Here is a 24,879-nt window from a genome sequence, read left to right as displayed (position 1 = left end):
AGGAACTTGTGTGATTCACTCTTTGGCTTTTGTTCCTTTTAGGGCCAAACTCCTTTTTCTTTCCCTTGCCTCCGATTTCTCCTCCGAGATTCACTCTAACACCAGTGCTCATTACGTCGTGTCGGGCATCACTTCATGAACCGGCAAAGTTGCATCTTGCAATAGCTCGGTAATAATATAGAGTCTAAGTGATAAACGAGAATATCCTACATTTTCTTCGAAAGAGAGATGAAGTATTTGTCTCAATTTTAATGTTTTATTACTAATCTCCACAAGTCTGACATAACTGATGTGACTCAAATAGGTACGAAAAATTCACTCACACAGTGGAAAAGTTGATCTACATTTTCTTGTAAGGTTTATTCCCTTAAATTTTATTTTTTAAGCAACCTTTTTGTAATCGGTCGCTTAAACTTAGAAGACAACCACTTAGCCGACGAGACACTTAATCGACACAAGTTAGCCCGACAGGCCATTTAGCCGACGAGGACACTTATCGGACAAAACATTTTGCCGACACGGACAGTTAACCGACAAGACATTAAGCCGACAATGAGTCTCGCTCTTCCCAATTCTTTCAGATTTCTAAATACTTTCACATTTCATTACTACTTTCTCAACACATCATGCTACATTCATTCCTGTATAAAGTCGTTTCGCTTTTCCTACTGATGAAATTTCCTTTCCCTGTCCGGAAGTAGTGATTCGCCCTAATCCTCGCTATAATGGAACAACATTTTTTCTGCAATGCTATTTACCATGGAGGTAGGAAGTAAGATGGAGTGCCCCTAATCTGTTTCCCTCATACACTACTTTGATGCACTGGCGATCCCTTCGTGGTGACCAAAATATTGGGTCATTTGCCATTAAGGTTCAATGGGTTTTTGACACGATCGGATGTAAACATTTTGAAATTACGTAGCAAATATACATATTAAATGCATTTATTTTCTTTTCCTAAAGTATTTCACATTCCAAAGTATATGAAAAGAATACATTTTTAAACAACATTTCATTATGAATGGAAACAAATGCTATACCATTCACTGAGCAGCTTGCTGAGAACGGTTTAATTTGAATGAAATATTTTCACAAGTTTTCGTTAATTACATTAGAAACAAAATGTAAAGTAATTCGATTTTATTCGGTTAAGGATTACAAAAATTAAGGTAAAAGTTTATTGTATTATTAGTATTAAAATTATGCATTATTTCTTTTCTATTCTTTTCTATTTCTTTTCTATTTATAGAGCTTCTTTATAAAATACTTTCTCAAATATAACATGATGTTTTAGCTTCTGAGACATTTTTAAATTGAAAATTTTAAGTCAGTTTATAATTATTGCTCTGTTCGGTCCATTTCAAATCATAACACTGTTAATTTTAATAGCGAAATACGTTAAATAGCACTTAACGTTCTCTGAATATTTCTGAAGGGGAATAAATAATTGATTTTTTTTTAATATTATTTAAAACTTTTAACTGAGTTATTATAAAATGTAAGGGAAATATTATTTTTAAGTATACTTATCAGATTCTTTAGTCCTAAATTTCAACAATACATATTGTAAAAGTCTTCTTTATCACTTTCTTAAGTATACATCTCATAGAATTTGCTTTACAATACCTTTTAACAAATTGCTTTCCAGTACAAACAATTCTTGCTTAAATAGTTTTATAACATATTTGTCAACAGGATTTCAATTTATGTTTACAATTCAGTGTTAATGTAATTATATATTTAGATAATATCTGTAATCATTATAAATTTAGATACGTTTAATAATTAGATTTCTTCGCGGTAACTTTCCCAATTGTTTATGAATGAATAAATCCTTCATTTCAAATATATTTATAAATAATTTGGTAAATATTTACGTATTTTGTTAAAGGCAGACACATGCTTTTTGCAAGAACATGCATAAATGCCTATACATATTTCATATTTTTCATTTCCTGCATGTGGAAGTTTTAATTTCTGTGCATTCACTATGTTTTTCGAGTAAAGTAATTTACACTAATTTTAAAAGTACATGCTATAGTAATATGGGAATGTGAAAAAAAATTTATTTTATTTAGAACATTTTGGCGTTTGGAACATAAAAAAAAATAATGAATACTCCATCAAGGGTATCGAAATATGTATACAATTTTAAATGTACGGTGAGGTATTTTTCATTCTTTAAGCATAACTTATTCGCTAAAATCTATATTTTTGTTGCTCAACAGCTTAAAATTTTATAAAACAAGTTCATAATCAAAATCGCTGTTGTTAGTTATCGAAAAATAAACAAGATGTGATTTTTGCGTAAATGTCACTAAACTATACAAATTGCTATTATCCATCACATAGAAATGTTTCATTTACGGGAAAGAGTCCCGTTTTTCGATTTGTATGGAACTGTCGTGTGTCGAAATACTATCAGAGCGCTGTCAAGCCAGCTTCTGAACATAAACGAGAAACACCCCATCTGGTGACCGAAGCTTCGGAGCAGTGCCTCACTTCTAATGCCGATTTGGCGACTCCTTCCTTTCTTACCTCCATGGGGTACTCACATTCAAAATTAAGCGCCGAACTGGGCATAGTCGTACAGTCATCCGTATGGTGCCAGAGATTTTTGTCAAAGACAAGCGCAATCTTGAATCCTTGCCACGATGAATTTCGTGGGATTGATCTCATTCCGACAAGCGAGATTATTAACTAAAACAACTATTTTATTCCAAAAAGTAATCGTTTCAGATTTGTGTTGCATTTTCGATTATAAATAAGAAGAATATCTCAATCAACACTTATTTAGATTTTTACGAAATTTGCTTTGTGATTGCTCTTAAATAGTTTTTAAGGGCACTATTTCTTCACTCTGATGGATTTTTAAGAAAAATCTGTTATAAAACTTTACTAACTTTTAAACAAATGAATGCAGCATATATAGGTTGGACTGTGAAATACTTCGGGAATTTAGAGCTACAAATTTTGAAAAAAATCATATTTCTTCATAAAATGCATCTGACATAGGAATACGTTTCGTTCGATAATGTCATGGATTTTTAAAATTATATTTACGGTTTGAGCTTGTATTTATTATGAAAAAAAGAATCTTATAACCAATCTGTTACTCCTTAGTTTTTCCTTACATTATCGCACTATATAAATTTTAAAAACTTCAGATCGATCAATTATGTTTAACCGAGATTTTTACTAAGAAACCTCTGCAATTTACCAACCCATGAAAGACTTTCGAAGTGATTTATAGTAGCAAAAGCCGTTGAGGCTGAAGGCCAGTTATACAATTGATGATCCGTGAATATTCACGTAAGTGCGCATCGAGAGGTATTAAATACAACTGCTTTGCGTGTTTTAGTCAGAGCGGTGGCTTTTGCTTAAATTGAATTTCTGCTGTTTTCTCTGATCATGGTTCTGTTCATCGAAAAATCTTTTAGGAATTTAATTAGGAAGTTCGATGTAAAATGTGTGTTCAGAGTTCAACATCTGACATGAAATCAAAATAATTTTGAATAAATTATATAATCTTTATCTATTGATACATTCATTGATGTTTCATTAAGGATCAATTTTCTAAAGCCCCGAAGGAAGGATTAAATAACAATCTAGACTTTTCAATAAACTTTCAAATCTTAAAAACTTATAGTAAAGTGGTAAGTACTAATATAGACTTTTTAGCAAAGTTCTTACATTTCATCTTCACGAAAAATCCGTCCTATTTCTTTCTGTGATTCGACCTTGATGAAGCTATCAGTGTTCAGCAATTTTAAAACTCTGCTGCTGGCGCGTTCGCTTCTATAGGCAAAAAAGCGCAAATATTTAATTTTGCACCTGCTCTAATAATACACGAAACTGCATATTTACCCTAGCAAATAATCAAACGGACAGAAACCATACTCGGGCACTCCCTTGAATAGAGACATTCAGCAGCTACAGCATACAGAGTTTTTTCTGTTTGATGATTTAAGCAGAGAAGTTCAAGCATTTAGCCGCCAAGGACCGCACTGGAAAAAGAAAATATATTTCGGACTACACAAAAAATTTCGAATATCAGTGGCAACTCGTGGCTACAAAATAAGCAAATCAGATAATTATTTAGGTTTCATTGAAAATTCTCCGGTCTGCTCAGGTTTGACTGCCGAAAAAAATTGTTGAACTTCCCCTGTAACAGAGAAATGTGCGCGTTTGACTGCCTTATTTCTAGCTTGCTTAACGTGTGCTTTATATAAGAAAGCATATACACTATATCATACATATAGAAAATGTAAATGAATCTCTCATTTACTTGATTAATTCGGCGAACCTTCACTGCGTATTACTGATGGCTGACGACAAAATATAACTTTAAAACATATACTGCGTGATTAAATAACATTATTAACTTATAATGTTTTAATATAGTTGTAGCAAAAGAGAAGTTTTTCACGTTTTACTAGGCATTTTATTTATAAATTTCATTGTAAATTTTGGTTGCAATTACAACAAATTATAAAGTACTATTGGACCTTAAATTTGAGAAACTAATACTTGAATACCTGGTTCGAGTGAAGTGGTTGAAATTCTCAGGGACTTCTGAAGACGATTGTCCGATGTTCTTGTTCTAAGTTTGCTCTTAGTATTTATGCGCTATCGGCGAAGTAGATTTAATCGGCTTAACTATTGAAAATTCATGCCCTAATGCGTACTGCCAAATAGTGATGACAAAGAATTACGCTTGAGTATGCAGTGAGACATATTTATCTCTTCCTAGTCATGGCTTATAAAAGCCAGTAAAGAGACGTCATCAATGCTGCCTTGAAGTGAATATCAGATAGCAAATGTACGCAATCTATTCGAAGATTTGTTGAAAAATTCTATATCGATTCTAAGTCGAGTTAAAAGATGTAAAATTTTTTATTTTTTTTTTTTTTTTTTTTTTTTCCGAAAATCTTGAAATTTATTTTTGTATTCTTGTACTAAATCAAAAAGAAAGGCTGCGTATTTCTTCCCATTTTTAGTGTTACGTTTATCAAACGTTTTGATATGTAAATAATTAGATGCGTTGGTTTGGGCTTCCTTTATCTGGCCATTGAAAATGCATATTTTTCATTCCATTTCGGATCGCCAAAGAGGCCGTCTTTCAAGTTAAAGGCCAGCATAGCGCAATCCCGCTTCGGAGTTGTGTCTTGATATTTCCCGTGCTCTTCGCTTAGGTGTCATTCATACTTGCTTTGGTCCGCAAATTCGACGACCGTGTTTTCATTCTCCGATGTTAACGGTGTTTTTGAAGTGGGAGTATATGCACTTCTTATTGGACCATGTCCATATCAGGCAGACATGGCTTTATTATAAATTCTAGCTGCATCAAATTCTAATATACTCTTTAAAATATGTTGAACTAGAGGGTACTGTAATAAATAGAACAATTTTATGGGAAAAAATTTCCAAATTCTTTCCGAAGCAATTTGAAATGGCAGGAGAATACCTAAGGTTTCGCGAATTGAATTGCTTTAGCGGTTACCAAGTAAAATAACAAATTTCAGATAACTTATTTTTTAATTTCCGTTACAGGTGGAGTCTAATCATTTTTAATATATTTCTAAGTTATGTTAACTAAATTTACAGGGATAATACATTTCAACATCTTTTTACTCCAGTCTGAGCCTTAAATGTGATCAAACATTACCTTAACTTTGAATCACAGAAATTAAACTCTACTTAAGTCAGACTAACTTCTAGCTGTATTGTAGTATATGAATAGAACATGTGGCAACGGTTAGACAATTCTATTCTTTAAATGATATAAATTTTGTACATTGTGAGTTATATTATGAACGAAATATAATACTGTTAGGTGAATCTAGCACCAGAGTGTCGGTATGGTAAAGAAATACTAGAGTGAATTTTAAAGAATGCATTTACTCTATAGTATTTATGCGCTATCGGCGAAGTAGATTTAATTCAATCCAATAAGTTTAAATAAAATGCAAGAAAAATGCGTATAATTTAATATTTTGTACAAAGAAGTTATGTGGTGTACACATCAGATTTCTTATTTGTATTTTCACCCAACTTACATTGCGATTACATTTAGCAGTTGTTAATTTGGCTATTATTTCAAAAGGTTAGGATAATTTTGAATTTTAACCCATTATCTTGTGTGTTTACAGTTTTTGTTTTCATTGTAAAAAGTTTTACCCAACTCAAGCGAACATAGTTGGCAATTAGGCTCCCTTACATTTTCTGATATCTGAGGTTAAAAACAGAATGTGATTTCTGAGCTGATGATACAATATATTAGACTGAAACTTTCTTAAAAATTAGCATTTAATAGGACGAAAAAACACGTAGCCTAAAAGCTAATGGTCTTAATCTAGACGTCATGGGTGAAATTTTCACCACCATTTTCCGTTAATTCGCAATATCACGACATTCAATAGTATGACAACGATTTGTAGAAATTTTAAAGGATTTGAATCCTACTTAACATTTCTTTATTTACCATTAAAAATGAACATGAAAAACGCCTCCGAAAATTTACACCTTATTCAAAGATTACAAATCTTTGAATTAGATTACAATCAGAGCTATAGATCTTATTTAAAGACATGAAGTTGCAGATTTGATTATTTATTTGACTTATTATTATAGTGGTTGTTAGAATACTTGATTTTTCACAATTATATATTTTTTTTTCAGCTTGTAAATGATGATTGAATTTGCAGTGTTTTTCCAGTATTAAATTGGTGAGCACATTGATTAAAGATTGTAGCGATGGCAACTTCTTGTCTTTCAGGCACAGGGTAGAGCTGGAAGTGATTGTCGAGGCTTTCTAGAAATATCGCCACTGAATTTTTTCCGTCGAAATTGACGTTTGGCTTGATTGACGCTCTCAACGTCTGGACCAGGTATCCAAATCCTTCCAATTGGCTTGCCATTTCTTGTTGTTGTCCAGCAACTTCCATCCAATTTTCGGCCATTTCAGTTCGACAAGTGTTAGGGCGCTAATGTTATGTTGCGCGCTTCCAACCTGCATGCAACAATAGTGGTGACTGCTGAGAACTGGAAAATAGACCAAAGACTTGAGAAGGGTTTAAATCCCTTTTTATTCAACTTTAGAAATTACAAATGCGTGCTCTTGACGCTCACAAACTACGCCGACCCGGCGGTAAAATAAAAATAAGAAACTGAAAAGAGATAATAACAAGTGACTAACTACGAGGCTCTCTAAACGTAACTAACCTCACCGTGTTCTAAAATACCGCTGATAATTCAGCAATCTGAATATTACGTTCAAAGATTAACAATTTGCCGAGGTAAGTACACAGGCCGAAACGCGTGGTTTTTTAATTTCCAACTAGCCACCTCCACACTCGTGAAGCAAGAAAGCACCCTTTCGAACTCGTTTCCTTTCTACGTATTTAACTCAGATACTTCCGCTGATAATTTGAATCCTTGCGCGTTCTACTAAAATTTACATACTCTGGCATTGGCAATTCCAGGGAAAAGTAAGGCTTGACAGGAAAGATAGTTTAGACTTAAAATAAATGTTAGTTAACATAAATATAAATCCTACAAGGTTTTATTGTTCTTACTGGATTCTTTTATGAGGGGAAACATAAAATAAGGAAAGTAGAAAAAAATATCAAAATCAATTCGGATTACAATCAGAAATAACTTTAAACACCTATATAAAAAAAGACGAAATTCCATCTCTTTATCCAAACAATCTTGACTCTATTAAGTTCCATCAGGATAAGGCTACAAACCACACCTCTAAATCTACTGCTTTATGTTTTGAAAAAAGTGAGATATGAAACCGCAATTGAAGCTATTCCCTCTAGATGCATATCCACCAAATCTCCTGATGTGTCTCCTATGGATTAATGTGCATTTGTACTTTTCAAACAAGCTCTTTATACGTGGCATCCCCAAACATTGGACGGACTGTGGAACATTGTGAAGGAGAAGTGGCATAAAATCAACCTTGATGTTTTCAGGAAAAGACTTTTCTCTTACAAATCAAGATGTAATATGATGGTTCAACAAAAGGGCTCTCAGACGGAATATATCAGAAAATGAAATTATAACGTTTGTTTATATATATAATTCTTTTGCAAAATCCTTAAAAGGATACCTGAACACCCCCTGCACTCAGTCATTTGCGATAGTTACGTTGAGTTTTAAATTTCAGACTAAACGTTTCAGGATTATTCATAGGGTTTCCTTTATTCTCATTTTTATTAATAATGCCTCATAAATATTTATTCAAATATATGAAAGTATTTGAAAGGTTCATTTTCTAATTTATAAAATACGCTGTTTTTAAATATTTTTAATCCAGAGGGACATTAGCCCGAATTCTGTCCAAACGTTTATGTCTGCATATGAAAAAATGATCCCTTTGGGCGCAATACAAAGTCTGAAAGCTTTCAGTTTAATATTTGTTTTGGGTGCATCCGTGGGGTGTAAATTCTTTAACTTCCAGTATATATCCAATCGAGACATTTTTATAAAAGTTATTTAAATTAATTTCTTCCAAATTTCATGTCATGACTGATTTCTTTGAGTAAAAGTTAGGTTATTTGAAAAGGGCAAAGAAAAGGATGGTTACCTGCCTGGCGCGAGGGATGGCTTAGCGGAGAACGTTCTATGGGAAATCGCCTAATATACATCGAGATAAGGAAACCTGCAGAAGCCAACCATGCAGCAAGCACGTTGGCGGGGAATCAAACAGGGTAAAACTCTTAGCATTCTTAAACACAGGGCACATTGCTATGGAACACATATTGAAAATGCTTCGTTTGAAAAGAAAGCAATATATTCTCATTTATTATTTCTAGTAAGTTTTGACATGAAGGCCAGAGAGAGAAAAAAATCTAAAATGCAAAAATACATCCTTATTCGTGTTTAATGATAATCTGGAGGTTTTTTTTATACGAAATGCCGACAAATCACATAGGAAAAACAAAAAGGAAGTAGCTGACTGTCACTTCGAATTGGGAGCACAGACAACAAGGAAAAATATGCCTAAAAAAATTTCAATAATAGCTACAGCTTAACTTAATTCAATGAGAAGTTATAGTTAAAATAGAGCATATTGGTAAATCATAACTGAATATGGTTTGTAAACTAGTAAATTAATTTAAGAGCACAAGAAAAAAAAATGAGCAACGGCATTTAACTGCAAATAATATTTTAATTCCAGGTTACCATATAATTTTATTTAAATTTTGCAGTTCTCAAATGTAGCTCTAGAAAAGAATTTTAAAATGATTTTCTGTTTCCATTTCAGCTGTAGCGCAATCGATTGGACTGAAAACATCTTTCCTCTCTCTTATCGAAAAAGGCAATTTCTTCCGTCCAAATCCAATGCTCAGTCAATAAGGACGTCACTTAGTCAGTCATTGGTCAGTCAATGTTCAATTTGTATTCAGTCACTGGTCAGGCAAAGAGATCTTCACTTTCTCAGTCGATTTTCAGTGAATGTCCAATTTTTATTCTGTCACTGGTCAGTTAATCAGATCGTCACTCAGTCACTAGGCTGTCAATGAGATCGTCACTTAGTCAGTCAATGTCCAATTTTTATTCAGTCACTGGTCAGGCAAGACGATCTTCACTTTCTCAGTTCCTGTTCAGTGAATGTCCAAATTTTAGTCTGTCAGAGCTCAGTCAATGAGATCGTCACTCAGTCACTGCTAAGTCAATGTCTAAATTTAGTCAGTCTCTGATCTGTCAATGAGATAGTCAGTTAGTCAGTCACTGGTCAGACAATGTCCTACTTTTAGTCACTCAATGAGATTGTCATTTAGTAAGTCACTGGTCAGACAATGTCCAATTTTTAGTCAGTCAACGGGCAATCAAGGAGACCGTCACATAGTCAGTCAATGTCCAATTTTTAGGCAGGCCCTGGTCAGTCAATGTGATCGTCAGTTAGTGACTGGTCAGAAAATGTCTAATTTTTAGTCTGTCACTGGTCAGACAATGTCCTACTTTTAGTCAATGAGATTGTCATTTAGTCAGTCACTGGTCAGTCAATGTCCAATTTTTAGGCAAGTACTGGTCAGTCGAGATTGGTGTCATGGCAAACAAAGTTATCACGAATACAAACTGAAATTATGTAAACTTATCTCAGATCTATATAATATGTTTTAAGTCCTTTGTTTATTTTTAATTTTTTAAAGCAGAAATATTTCAGTAATGTTTTCCTTATGTTTGAAATTTTGAAACGCTTGCTATGATTCGAAGAAGGATGTTGAGTGTACTCGTCATCATAGCAGATAACAGGGACGGTATCAAGGACGAGATCGACGAGCTGTTCTTCAGAATCTTCAGTTGGTTTCAGTTCTGTTCTGTCTACTTGATCCAGTTTGCCATTCATTTTTGGTTCATTATTTGTGTTAAGGAGATTACCAGAATCGATGTCTCTTTGTGCTCCAAGATCGTTTAGCGATACAATGCATTCAGCATTCAATGTTTCAATAGAGGTATTCAAACTGAATTCTTCCTGGTTCAAGATGGTTATACTGCTATTCGTGCCTATTTGATTACCTGAGTTATCAGGTTTTGGAAAATCAAAATCCTTTTCTGTTTCATGTTGGAGGTAATTAAATTGCTTTTCATCGCTGATATTGTGCACATCATAAGAATTATTATCGAAGTCTTTGGCAAAATGGCCGATGTGGTCAGTATCACTATCAATATGCAACTTAAGATGGTTATTATCAAAAGCTTCGTTATTAACTTCGAGGAGATCGGTGTCACTGTCTATGTCGACATCAAAGGAATCATCATTTAAATTCATTAATATCAGCATATGAATCAAGGAAACCTAAATTACGTACCTTGTTTCCGGCATTAAACTTGTGTTCATTACGGTTAATACAGTTTTCATCATTATTTTCCCGAATTCTCTCTTCTCTTCGAGAAAACAAAAGGAAGGCAGTCGCAAAACAAATAAGTATGCCCAATAGGCTGTCGATAAAGGGTGTTGGGATAAAAACGTAACACAATACTGTCAAAAAAAAGAACTCCATTTCTAAAAATGGTTCGAATGCGATTTCAGCAATAAAAATAACAAGCAAATAAGCTCCACACGTAAGAGTTTAGCACCACTAGATTTGATATCTCTAATGATTATGGTTTATAAGCATTGTTAAAAATGTATACATTTGTTTTAATTCAACAAAGCCTAAAACAATTATTGGTAAATTCATTGTTCCGAACGTTATTAAAAGGATTCTTTGAATATGTAACAATGAAAGGTATTCTGATATATAACTCTACTCACAATAGAGGGAAGATTCTATGAGTCTGTCTTTCGTTCGGTCTGGCTGTAAGCTGATAGACCCAGGCCTACGAATTTGCTACATAGGTGCATCTAGAGAAGAGCCAGTGCACCTCGAAACGCGGTTTCCAAAATTCGAATGACTTTTTAAATTTTATTTTTTTATTTTTGTTTTATTCATTTTTTGATAAAATCGAATAAAATCGGTAATTCTCTCTCATTACACTGCTCATTCATTGCTAGCTTAGTGGTAAAGTTGACGGTGACAAGGTTTAACATATGGGGTCGTGAGTTCGAATCCCATACGCTTTTTCCACTGTCTGCAACTTTCTAAGTTTTTTGTTCTAATTTGATCTATATTCGTGTTTTATAATTTATTTCTATTATTATATACATTAAATATAATATTTTATTTTATGCTCTTATTTATTTAAATTTTCCCCACAAAAAATTTTGAAAATTATATAATATGCATACCTTGTATATTTGAATTTAACAAACATTCTCTATTCGTAAAAAGGAAATTTAAAGTGAATTAAATTTAAATGAAATTTAATGCAAACAAATAAATGATTAATAATTGCTGTGAACTAATCTACAATATCATTTAAATTCTGAGAGCATATGTATATCAAATGCAAGTATCAAAATCCTTGAATAAATATGTAATTCCAAAAATTTATTAATCCTATTATTCACTTATGCATTTTTATAAATTTTTTAGGCTTTTGACATTGGGAAACTTTCCATCTCATACGGGCAATATCTTTGAAGCGGATTGTCCACAAATTTCTGATTCTTTCTTCAACATTTTTCTACCAAAAGCGATACCATGTAAAAGATGTATAAACTTTTAGCGTTGTCACAGGCATATCCAGTTTCTTTGCTAACTCAACTTTTCTCAAACCAGTGTTATCAAATTGTTTTAATATTTTAACTTTATCTTTTAATGATAGTGCCTTTTGCTTTCATGACATTTTTTATCAGGCTATACTACTCTGTCTAGTACACTTAACACAGCTTTCTGTTCTAAAGGGAAAAAGTTTTCCTTCCAAGTATTCCCTTTATTTATGAACTGGTTTTTCAACTTTACACTAGACTGTGAAATCTCATGTCTTTGTTTCCTTCTTCTATCCCCATTTCTGAGAAAAATACTTGAAAAGGTTTGGACTACATAATGTAAAACGAGTGCACTAAGTCAAATAAACGTGACATATAACAATGTGTATGCGATGTGTAAAAGAAATATTTTACTATTAAAATAAATAGGGCTGAATCGAAGCCAATAAGAAATGGCACATAAATGTAAAAGATGTATAAATGAGAGTCGTACAGATTGTGCTGCACTGTATCTAGAATTAACTTTTAAATGAATTTAAGTAAAAGTTAACTCAGTTTTTGAATAGTTAATGTTTTTTTCTATTAAATCAATAAAAGATTTATGACCATCATCAGGAAATACATTAGGAACTTTTAAATACGTTTGCACCAACTGAAGGCAGAGAAACTTCTCATTGCATATTGTAATACTAAGACGTAATATATGAGAATTATTTTGATATCGTTAAGGCTTTTTGTTTTACATCCAGTTTTTTCAGTATATAATTGTAATTCTTTTTATGATTAAAGCACTGATTCTGAACATACTCCACCTTCATCAAGTAATGAATCGGACCCAGAGAGTGGAGTCTCTGGTGAATGGAGAATAGTTAGAACAAGAGGGAAGGCAAGAAGAAAAGTGAGAAGAAGAAGACGAGGAAGAGATAGTTCAGGTTAGTACGAGATATTTGGTCTCAATGTTCATGGTTGTAATACAATCTTAACAACCAGAGAACTGAGATAGTAGAAAAGATTAACAGACTATCATTGAAATGTTCATGTTAATTTTATAATTTTAATGTTTGATGAAAGATAAAATGTTGATTAAATTGAATTGAATTTTCTGCCTTAATAATGATCATTGCTGTCAATATCATTATTCTGCTCTTTTGTACTTTGAAGCAGACTGTCCACAAATTTCTGATCTTCAACTTTTTTCCTGTTATAAACAACGCTTTTAGTGTTGTCACAGAAATATCCAGTTCTTTTGCCAACCCAACTTTTGTCAAACCAGTATTATCCATCAAATTCTTTTAAGATAGTGTCTTTTGCTTTCATGACATTTTCTTACAGGTAATTCTACTCTGTCTAGTATTTCATTCTAGATGATTCAAAAGCTATTAATTAGAGGTTTTATTAAAAAGATTAATATTTATTTAAAAAAAAAGCTTTAACTAACTTCGTCGTCCGTACTGTGTCTAGCGCGTTCAAGTGAAACTTCCACAGGGCGGCCGTAACGTGCCTCAAGCGTTCTTCTACATTTTAAAACTTTTAAACGTTTAAAACACTTTCTAAATGTTTACTTGTTTGAATTTTTTTTTGTTTGTTTGTTCTAATACCTCCTAGAGAGTAGCACTTAAAAACCTGAATTTATCCTCTAAAAGCTGATAACAGCTAATCACTAATGCTACGGTGAAACTATTACTTTCTGCTTTTAATGTGTGGTATACCAACTGCATTTATCAAAATACCTTTCTTAGAAATTTCCTGAATAAGGTGAACTTATTTTATGATTTGCTTATATTCCACAGTGAAATAAGTGTATTGATAAATATACAAGAACACTCAGTATCTTTCATTATTTTTTTTAAATGTATTTGTTGAATAAAGATTTTAAATATAAAAAATAAATTTAAGCAAGCCATAATATTCATTCTTTTATTCTATTTATATCTTGAACAATATTCTATCTATAAAAATTATTTGTATTTCCTGTGATGAAAAGATTAAAAGATTTTCAATGTTATGATTTATTTGAGTGGTAATAATTTTTTTGTTTTAGTTACATTATTTGTATAAAATGTTTGAGATATTAAATGCTGCTTCGTTAAAATGTGGAAGGTGACGTTAAACTGAAGCTACTTTTTCAGATCTTTCAAATCTGATATCCCCAAAGCTTTAGCTATCTCACACACCTTCACTTGCCTATCGTCCAACACAATATCATACACTTTTTTTCTTATGGTTTCTGGTGTGGTTGCGGGTTTTGGCTGTCCTTCACGTGGGTCATCTTTGAGGGATGGTCGATCACATTTAAATTCAGCTGCCCAATTTTTAATGGTTGACATGGCAGGAGCAGAGTCCCTCGTAAACTTTTTTTCAACTTCGGATGAATTTCCTTAGGGCTTAGTCCATCCAAAACAAAGAATTTTATGACTGCACAATATTCAAGTTTATCCATTTTAACAAATAGCATGCAAGACGTCTACTACGAAAATTCGTGTAGACAAACTACTTGAGAAAGCATGTTGAAACGTGTCATACGAACTAATGACACCTGCATCCAGGCAGGAAAACAATTTTTGCTGTTTGGAGCACCATCTCTGGGTCAGGCTGAGAACTTTTCTGCTTTTATAAAAGTGGGATTTTTTTATTTTTATTTTTATTTTTTTTATTTAATTTGTTTTTTGTTTGTTTTGTTAAACACATTTCAAATAATTCCTCAAGTAAAAGTTTTTAATATAAAGTAAATGCACTTTATCAATTATAAATGATTGGAAAACATACGATTTATTTCAGAAAATATAATAATATCCATCCCATATTTTACTGCTTTCTTGGAAAAAGAATAATTTTTACTCCTACCATTACTTAGAGCAATAAATTATAAAGAACAGTACAGAAACTGCATCACCCACCAATCATCATCTTTGCGTTAGGATGAAATGTCAGAATATTTACTTTCTAAATTACTAGAGGGAGAGAGAGTGCATTATAATGTTCAGTATATTTTTGCATTACTTTAAATGTAATACAGTGCAATATACTTTTATTTTATTGAGTCTAATTTATGAATTAAATTTTGCGATATTTACACAAATATCCAATTTTATAAGCAGTTCCATATTATCTACAATTAAGTCCTGGCATTAATTACTTACTAACTGCACTGCTGTGTAAGCTTATAAATCTATTCAAGCACTGCTGTGTAAGCTTATATACCAAGCACTGCTGTGTAAGCTTATAAATCTATTCACTTAAATATAATGTGACATCTGAGAATCAATTGAAATGTTTATAATTTGTTATTTTTTAATGCTTTCTTAATCTTCTGTTTTAGATGCAGATTGGGATGAGGAAGGAAGTGACACATATAAGCCTGTTACTCGACGAGCTGCACAAAAGTATATTAGTTATAGAGAATTATCTTCAAACGAGGGAGAGGAAGAATGGCAAGAACCTAAACCCAAAAAGTGAGTTCTACCATATTTACTCATGTATTTCTCCTCTTGCTAACATTAGATTTTAAAAGCTTTTGATTTGACATAATGTAAAACTAGAAAGTACATTTTTTAAATAAAAAGAACAATCAAAATTAATAATTTTAGCTGACATCTTTGAAATTCATAATACAGTAAAATTAGCACATCTATTTTTATATCTTTTATGTTGTATATTGCTAAAAATAGTGTATTCTCCTCATTTGACTTGTAAGTAAATAAATGGTAAAATTAAAATGCTCAAATCAGATGTCAAATCACAGAACTAAGCAATATCATAATGCCAAAAGAAAAATCCTTTGAATTGCATAAAAAGAGCAAATACTAATAAAGAGCAGAAAGTGTTCAGTTTTAGAAAGAGATATTGTATGGTTTATAATTTTTTCATAAAAAAGCTTTCACAGGAACCAGCAAAATTAAAAATGCTTCTGATATTAAAAAGTAAATAGAAAAGTAAAAAATTTTAATAAGAATGATGCCATTTCAATATATTCTTATTCTTGAAACTATTCCTTATACATATAATACGAAATCAACCTATTGGAAAGTGGACAAGTATTGTAATATAGATGTAAAAATAAAAGAACAGAAAGGGTATTTAACCTTGTTAAGGTGGCCATTACATATAATAAGTCTTTGGTACATATGGATTTGCATTAGACAGATTTGGAGATGAAATTTGGCAGTTTGGACAACGAAGTTCAGTAGACACTTTAATGGAAGACCTGGAAAAATGATATAGAATTTCTAGAAATTAAAATACTATGTAAGAGATTTTAACTTTACAGTGCTGACTTTTTTAAAATATATGAACATCATTTATTATTTGAATATTCATTTTCATTAAATAAGTTCGTTGTTAATTAAAAAGATTTTCTCTGTGAAATATATTACCATTCGTCAAAAGTTATTAAATAAGTCAAGAAATGATTAATTTCAAACAGTTTATTTCTCGAGTTACAGCTCTGGATTGCACTCGCAGACGCGGGCGGCGTAAATGAAACACTTTACCGCTTGTTATAGTGTAGCACACGGCACTGCAACGGTGAAGTTTAATCGTAGCGCAAGCGGTTAATATACATTTTAAAACTTATTGGACAGTAAATATATATTAAAATTATGTGTTAATGTTTATGTTTAAATTTCAAAAATGTAGAAAGGCATATATATATTAATTTCATTATTATCATTATAGAACTCCAAAGCGAAGAAAAGCAGCATCTTCTGAAGAGAGTGAAGCATCATTCAAAGAAACAAAGCCAAAGAAAAAAACCAAAGGTTCGTAAATGGGTCAGCTCCGATTCTGAATCTGAAAAGAGCATGAGTTCCAGCGAAGAAAGTGAAAGCAGTCAAGAATCAGAAGATCAGTGGAAAGTCAATAAAAGCTGTGAAGGGAATAGAATAAAACTCAACATAAATAAGAAAGCCATTAGTAGCGAAGATGATGATGAATCCACTTCTCGAGAATCTGCACCGAGGAAGCAATCGTCTCCGATGAGAGTGAAGAGGAGGAAAGTTCATCAGAAGATGACAAACAAGACTCTGCTGAAGATGATGATGAGAACAGTACTAAACAAGTTGTGAAAGATAAATGTCCAACTGAAAAAGAATCTGCTAAAGAAGTTTCTGCAAAACCAGAAAAGTTATTGAAAAGAGACATTGCTCCAAATGTACTGCCCCGTGAACCAATTAGAGAAACAGTCACTGTTGTTACAGTTCGAGATAAAGCTCCTCTCAGGACAGTTAAAAAGGAAGCTACAAAAATGGTGCCCTGTGTTATTCCTTATGATAAATCACCAAAGAGTGGGCATGGTACAACACCTGAAGATAAAAGTAATAAAGAAGTTCCAAAAGAAAAAGAAAGCTTACCATTAGCTGCAAAAGCCCCAGGTCCTTCAAATGTTTCTCAACCAAATCTCGCAGTTTCTCAGACCTTTAGTATTAATAAAATTAATTCAACCTATTCCTGAGCGCAAGCCTTTCACAAGCACAATGATGGAACCATTCAGTAACATAGGTGAAGGAGATGATAGTGATGATGAAGTACCATTAGAGAGAATTACTACCACATGTGTGCCTAATCCACATCCTAGCAAATCGGCTATTTATGAAAGAGAAGCTGAATATACTCCAGCAAAAGAGTTGCCTGGCTTTTCATATACTGCACCTGAGGAAAAGTGTTTCCCTCCATCATATACTTCACTAGCTCCTTTCCAAGACTACTCCTCTCGACCAAGTCCATTGAAGCCATCCCTGGTGGAAACGTATCCTAGCAACTCCAGCCCATCAAAACTCACACCTTTAGATACATACTCACAAAATAGCAGCCCAAAAGGTTTTATATCATTAGATTCATACTCAGAAGAAGCACTTTTATGGTAATCCGTCTGCAGAACCAGAAGCAATTCCTATACCGGTAGCTCCAACCGTGGACATTTATCAAGGTGAAATAAGGTTTCCTCCTGAACCTTACCCTTGCCCTCCATCACCCAACACATATTCAAACCGATCTCCTCCAAATGTTCAAAGAGATCCTGGAACACATCCCAGACTGTATTCTCAGTTTCCTGATGCTTATGTTCCTCCGAGGTCTCCCGAGTATTATCAAAATCATCAATACTATGCAAGTGAAGAAAGGATACCTCGGCCATCGTATCAGCCTAACTATGCTCCACCTGAACAAGTCCGTCCTTTTATTTCAAATCCATATGTAGCAACACCAGTGCCACAGCCAAATGGAGGATTTATGATCGATACTTTAGTACGAGCTAGGAATCCCGAAAACGAAGAGATGAAATGACAGGTGTTACTGACACAGTTTCATACATCACACAAGAATAAATCTAAATCATGTAAATTACCACTCAGCATTTTAGAGGGCATTTATCAATGCAGATAACTTGTATGTATAAAACCATATTTGCAATATGTTTTATTTCTAGTTTTATATTTCATGCTAAAGATTTACAAGCTGTTGTCTTTTTTTATTGATATTCTGTAGATTCATTTGACATTTTTTATGGCTTTACAAAATTGGTACCGATTCTTTGGTTATTTTCACGTCCTGTTCTTTTCGGGATGGGTTTATTAGTTACTGTTTCTAATGGTAAGTATCAGCTAGGTATTTGAAGTGTAAATATGCAAAGTCCTCCTGGTAGTAGTAAATTCTGTAAGGATCTGTAAGGATGTCTTTTCTCCCTCTCCCATTAAGCTGCCATTACATACGTACATTACAAAATATTCTGCTTTGGATTTGTATCATGTATTCTGTGTTGCTATTTAGCACCATAGATTTCTATACACGTGAATGTTCTGTATGTCTGCTATTTATATAAGTGTATTGTTTATACATCCTACTTTATCACGTGATATAATTTTCATAATTCATATCTATTCAGATGTAAGCTATTTTGTTTTTTAATATTAAACGAATGAAAATTCATTTTTCTGGTGCATTTATGAATATCTATTCCTAGACTTTAGGTAACAAACGTAATCATTCCCATTTCATGAATTCTATGAACAGATTCTACTTAGTATACTGTCGCTTAAATGTTTAAAAACAATTAACACTGATTTAATGTTTATTTTACTGTATGATAGATTGGTTTAAACTAAGAGCTGGTATATCAAATTAAAGAAACTAATGTAAAATAAAGTTGGGATAACTACAGTAGTATGTAAACTAAACATAAGATTTATTTTGATGGTTGTTTACTGGTGACCAAAAAAAAGTCCTAAAAATTCCTTAAAATATACAAATCATTTATTTAAAAAAATGTAGACTGTGCATAAGTGATTTAATTTTTTATATTAGTTTATAGTTTCTGAATGAATTCTGTATTTATTAATATTTCTTAATGCATTCTTATTTTATATTTTAACTTCTAAAAAAATCTATAGAAGGCTGAATTTATATAATTGACGCTTATTAAGTTAAAATTACACCCTCTAGTAATATTAAATGTGTTTATTAGACATCAGTTTATGATTCCTTGACATATTTTCTATATCAGTTAAAATTTAATACAAAATATATAAAAAATGGGTTATATGTAGAAATGAAAAATATAAAGCGAAATATAGAATTCTCAATAAAAATTATTTACCTACCGATAATGAAGTAAAATTTGAGAAAACATCATAGTTTTTGGAAGCTGATTCTTTTTTTGTTTGTTTTATATTCTTATATGTAGAATAGAAAGAAAATTTATCTGCAAAAAATTTAGCTTAAAACTATAATATATATTAAAATACTAAAATATGCACATCTTGGAGCAGTCAATTTAGTATATACAAAGTGTTCCAAAAATATGCTAGTTTAATTTTGACTTAATAATATCACTTTTCTCCTTTTCACCTGTTTTAAAGAATATCCTTATTTTTCTTTAAAGTCTAGAAGTTAGTGAATGCTGCTGAGAAAGGAGACAAATTATGGATTAGAAACATTTTACAAAATACAGGACTGCAATTGTTCTTCTGGATTATTTTTTTTCCCTCCTGTTAAAATTGTATGCCAGAATGAAAAATGCCAAAACTTTTCCAAAACTCAAAACTGATCAAGAAGTATTAAAAGTACAATCAAAATATCAAACAATACATAAAAGAATTTAATATGTAATCAACTTATACATCTATAATTACAAAAAAAAGTTGTTATTTATGGCATGGCAGAAACTGATTTTTAAAAACTGAACTTTAAAAAATTTCTCATATATCTTCAGGTTCTCCCAATTTTTTTTCCTTCCTCTTTCTGATAGTATAATATCCTTTTTCTTAAATGCATGATAGTTTTTCAATTTCAAAATTATTCTGATTAAACTATGCCTTTTCAAATTTCCAAATTAATACATTTTTAATTTGCTATGAAGTTTTATTAGCTTAAGCAATTGGTAGTAGTTTTTTTTTTTTTTTTTTTTTTTTTTTTTTTTTTTTTAAAGCAATCGGTAGTAGTTTATATGCTGAATTCAAATGCTTACAGTTAGGTTTTAAAGTTTTTTTAAACATGCATAATAAAATTACTTTAATTTTCATCATATGCTGATCCAAATTATTAAAGTTTTTGAAATGTACTGCTTCTAGTCTGCTAGTTTTTAATAAAATATGCTATTACAACATGCAACTCTTAAAAATTTAATTTATAACTGAGGCAAACTTGCTATCTCATTAAGTGATTAATTACCAATTTGCTAGGTGATGAGTTGATACTATACTAAGAGCGTTTTATTTCCAGGATAACAAATTTTTTAACCACCTAACATTTGTAATTACATCATGATTACTTATTTTTCATTTAAAAAATAATTCTGTAATTGAAGTTGCCTTACAGCAGCAATCACTGAATTCCTAAAATTTTAAGCTATTTAGCAGGTTTCTTACCTGTTTAAAACATTTTAATTATTTCAATGCATTGTGATTAAAGTACATTGATACACATAATGATTAAGTTTTATGATGTATTATAATTTCAATGTATTACATTTTATAAAGGTTTATAATGAACAGATGTGTAATATATAAACATAAAATAAATTAGATTTTAATAAAATATATATATGCATAGATAATTTATTAATAATCTAAACAATATATATTTATTTTTAATTACTTTGATAAGTCAGATATGTAAGTAGAACAATGCAAGGCGTTTACACAAAGCACTATTCAAATTAAAATTAGTTTTTCCCCCTTCCTAAAGAACAAAAGGCCGAACAGATTGATTGAATAGCTGAAATGGTGCTCTGTGATGATAAACTGTATTTAAATTTTGATGAAAGATCATCTTTAAAATTCTCAGCTGCATCATAGAAATAGTTTTAAAATCAGTTCTGAATAATTCAGGATGTAATTGAATAGTTTATTTTCTCAATAATTTTTAACACAGTTTTATGTTCTATATGATGGACAAATTATGACTTGATTTTGCTACATGGTCATATATTTGATATATTGACTTTTAATTATAATTAACCAATATTGATTTGGTGCTACTTTGGTAGACGGTTGCACGGATATTTGGCAATTTACTTTGGCGTAATTGTTGGCGCGGGTTTTACAATCGTCAGCCATCTTGAAAAATGTTGTTTTTACATATTTTACGCATAGTAAAGTATTCAAAACTTTAAAAAAATAAATATCGTTAAAAATAATGGATTAATTTTTGTTGAAAACGTTCTTTTTTAAGTGATAGGCAAATGTAAATAAATACATTTACTACGAGTATAAAATACTAAAGTAAGGTTAAATTATTACTTTTATAAAAAAAAAAATAGAATAAAAACACCACTATAAAAACATTGCGCCAACGTTTAACTGGATTAAAATATTACTTAAATTGAATATCGAATTAAAAACCATCATACCAACGTTTAAAAGAATTGAAATATTACTTTAAAAAAGAAGTAAATAAGTACACTAGAGCTAAAATGACAGCAATTAGAAGTTTACTGCCGGTAAAAAAGGAGAAATGTCTAATACTTTACCGTTTTTACCGTTACAGCGATTATTGACCACAATAACATATACGGTCGTCCTCAGAATCGGCTCTTTTAATGATCTTCATATGTGATCCACATTTCTCGCACTTTACTGAAGAAGCAATTAGCGAGGTTTCTCCAAAAATTTAAAATAAATTTCCTCTGACCCTTCTAAAAATTTATAGATAAATCTTTGATTAGGAAAGCCAGGTTGGCCAAAAGGTCTCAAAGGCCAATTTTTTTATTCCGATACCAATAAGTCTTGGTACTTACCAATGACAACATTAATTTTTGAAAAGGACATGTCCTTTCGCTATGAAATGTAATCTAAGAAATGAATAATAAAATTTTAAAATGGTGCGATAATGCACAAATATTCAGTAACCAATCAGGGAACTGATTACAGTTCGTTAATGCACAAATATTCTGTAATCAATCAGGAAGCTGATTACATCACGCATAGAATTAAAATTATTTAAATAATCATACATAATAAAATCAGTTTTTTAAAAAATGCAAAATTAAATTGCATTTTAATATTTAATAGCCATAAATAATGTTTAGATATTAAAACCAATTATTTTTAAAGCAAGGTGACATTGATTATATCATCCACAAAATAAAATTATATAATATATCATAAACAATAAAATTTTATTTCAAATAAAAATACAAAATTAAATTGATTTGTAATATTTAGAAGCCGTGAATAATGTTTAAAACACGGAATTTATGCATAATAAAACACGTTATTTTTTAAATAAAATGACAACAAAGTATCGGTTACCATAAATAACTTGTCCAGCAATGGATTTACCATAAGTCCAATCACTCGCAAAAAAAAAAAAAAAAAAAAAAAAAAAAAAAAAAAAAAAAAACACCTCCAAAATCTGTGTATCTGTCTACCAAAGTAGCACCATCGATTTCTAATATTGTGTTGAAAAGGAAAATTTCTGGTGCAGGTTATTGAAAAATCTACATTAAGCTATTAGAAGTCCAAGTTAACAATTCAGTGACTACTTTCTTAACAGCATTCAAATTATTCAAAAATATTCAAACATTTTGTTATACTCAGACATTTAAGCACATTCTTACAAATTTTCTGAATGCAGCTAGCATGTATTTTTATGAACATATTCTTTTTTTACTGGAATTCATTGAATGCAGCTGATAAAAAGCTCATGGCAACCTGAATGCAAGCATATGCCTGCAAAATTCACTAAATTTAAGCTGGAATATACTTTGTCCTTAAGGACAGATTCTGCCAGATCCATTCATTAAAACTTTTAAATCAGATTTATATTATTTCATGAAAATATTCTTTGCCTGAATTTTTTTAATAAAGTCCTTTTATTGAACAATATGCTCAGCACATTCCAAGATAAGCGAATGAGTCACAAATTATTCTTAATTTTTCATATAAATTAGTAGGAACTGTTCTTACATATCAGATACTATGTTGAGCCTAGTGCATCAGATTGTATGCCAGAGGATTTGGACAGGTGAGATTTAGTTTCACTAGAGATGTTAGAACATTATATGAATATTTTAATAGATTGCAGTTTTGCAACATGTGAAGAAGTGAATGATTATGGTATTTCAGAAATTAGGGATTTCATATACTACAAGAATAATATTGGATTATAAGTCTTACCTTTCTTTTAACATAATTTTTGCATGTCGTAGTAAAAGTACTTGCTTAAATTATGACATTGATCTGAAACCTTCCACTTAATAGATTTTTAAGTTATATAATCAAACAAGAAAATTGAGCAAGTAAAAAACAATGTTATAAAGTATTTCAGAAAAGAAAATTATAAAATCATAGTTTTATTGATTTTTATAAAAATAAATACATGTATAAATATTTGCTATTAAACACTTTTTAGTTAAGTTAGTTAGTTTTTAGTTTTTAGTTAGTTAGTTTTTAGTTACCTTCACCCTTTAAATGAGGTTGTTAATCATAAAAAAACTTGTCGCAACAAATCCCATTCTTCTACAGGTAAGGATTTTAATGTTTAAGGCAGGGGTTCTCAACCAAGGGGGATGTGGTCAGACTTTTATTTGGCTATTAAATATTTAATTTTTTATTATAAACATAAAAAACTACTTTTAAGTTTTGTTATCAACATTTTCTATACATTTATCTGTTTAATTCATAAAAAAATATGTTATTTTTCATGTTCTGGAAAGAAGGGGAGATGATCTTCTAACAATGGTGAAAGATGTGCATGGAACAAAACAGGATAAGAACCACTGGTCTAGAGATCCCTGGAAGGGTGTTGATGTCGTGCTTACTCCCCTATAGCAGCGGTTCTCAAATGTTTTGGCTCACGGAACCCTTTTTAGAATCGGTGTCTACAGCAGGCAGTGTTTAGGAGTCCTTAGGAATAGTGTTAAAAGAAGAACGTGGGAATAAAAACAAAGTAATGTAAAGACAGGACATATCTAAACAGCAGCACTATGTTTGTGCTATGAAAGTATTTTTAAAAGTTTAAATTTTAAAATTTTGAAATTTACAATCGTATTTCAGTATTTTCTCAGCTACCAATTGATGCCATGGTTTTGTCAAGACTTTATCATACAGCAAAGTTACTTCAAAATTCAATAAATTGAATTTGCATTACAACAGACTGTTGGTGAAAGCAACAATAAAAAAAAAGTCCATACAATAAAACACATCGAATTCAGCTAAAATACTCGTAAATACACTGGTGTACAAAATTAAGAGATGGAAAACATTTTCCCTCATTCATTTCTCCTAAAATACCACACAAAACCTGGACAGTGTATTGCCATATAATGCCACCGTGGT

At 31.2% G+C, this 24,879-nt stretch overlaps 1 protein-coding gene across 1 annotated transcript in view; it reads left to right on the top strand.

Annotated features, from left to right (window-relative positions):
- LOC146996645 (uncharacterized) overlaps positions 1–17,575 on the top strand; it is a 67,373-nt gene extending 49,798 nt beyond the window's left edge. Inside the window, exons 2-4 of the mRNA XM_085817961.1 lie at positions 12,899–13,007; positions 15,429–15,561; positions 16,784–17,575. Coding sequence (XP_085674087.1) covers positions 12,899–13,007; positions 15,429–15,561; positions 16,784–17,172 — 631 coding nt within the window. The 3' untranslated portion in view covers positions 17,173–17,575. The remainder of the gene's footprint in view (positions 1–12,898; positions 13,008–15,428; positions 15,562–16,783) is intronic.
- The last annotated feature ends 7,304 nt before the right edge of the window (positions 17,576–24,879 follow it).

Source organism: Stegodyphus dumicola, chromosome 6 (assembly GCF_044657685.1).
Source record: "Stegodyphus dumicola isolate Sdum_Otavi_A_Nest chromosome 6, ASM4465768v1".
Lineage (NCBI taxonomy): Eukaryota > Metazoa > Arthropoda > Arachnida > Araneae > Eresidae > Stegodyphus > Stegodyphus dumicola.
Note: the sequence above shows the minus strand (reverse complement) of the source record. Positions and strands in the feature narration are given on the sequence as shown.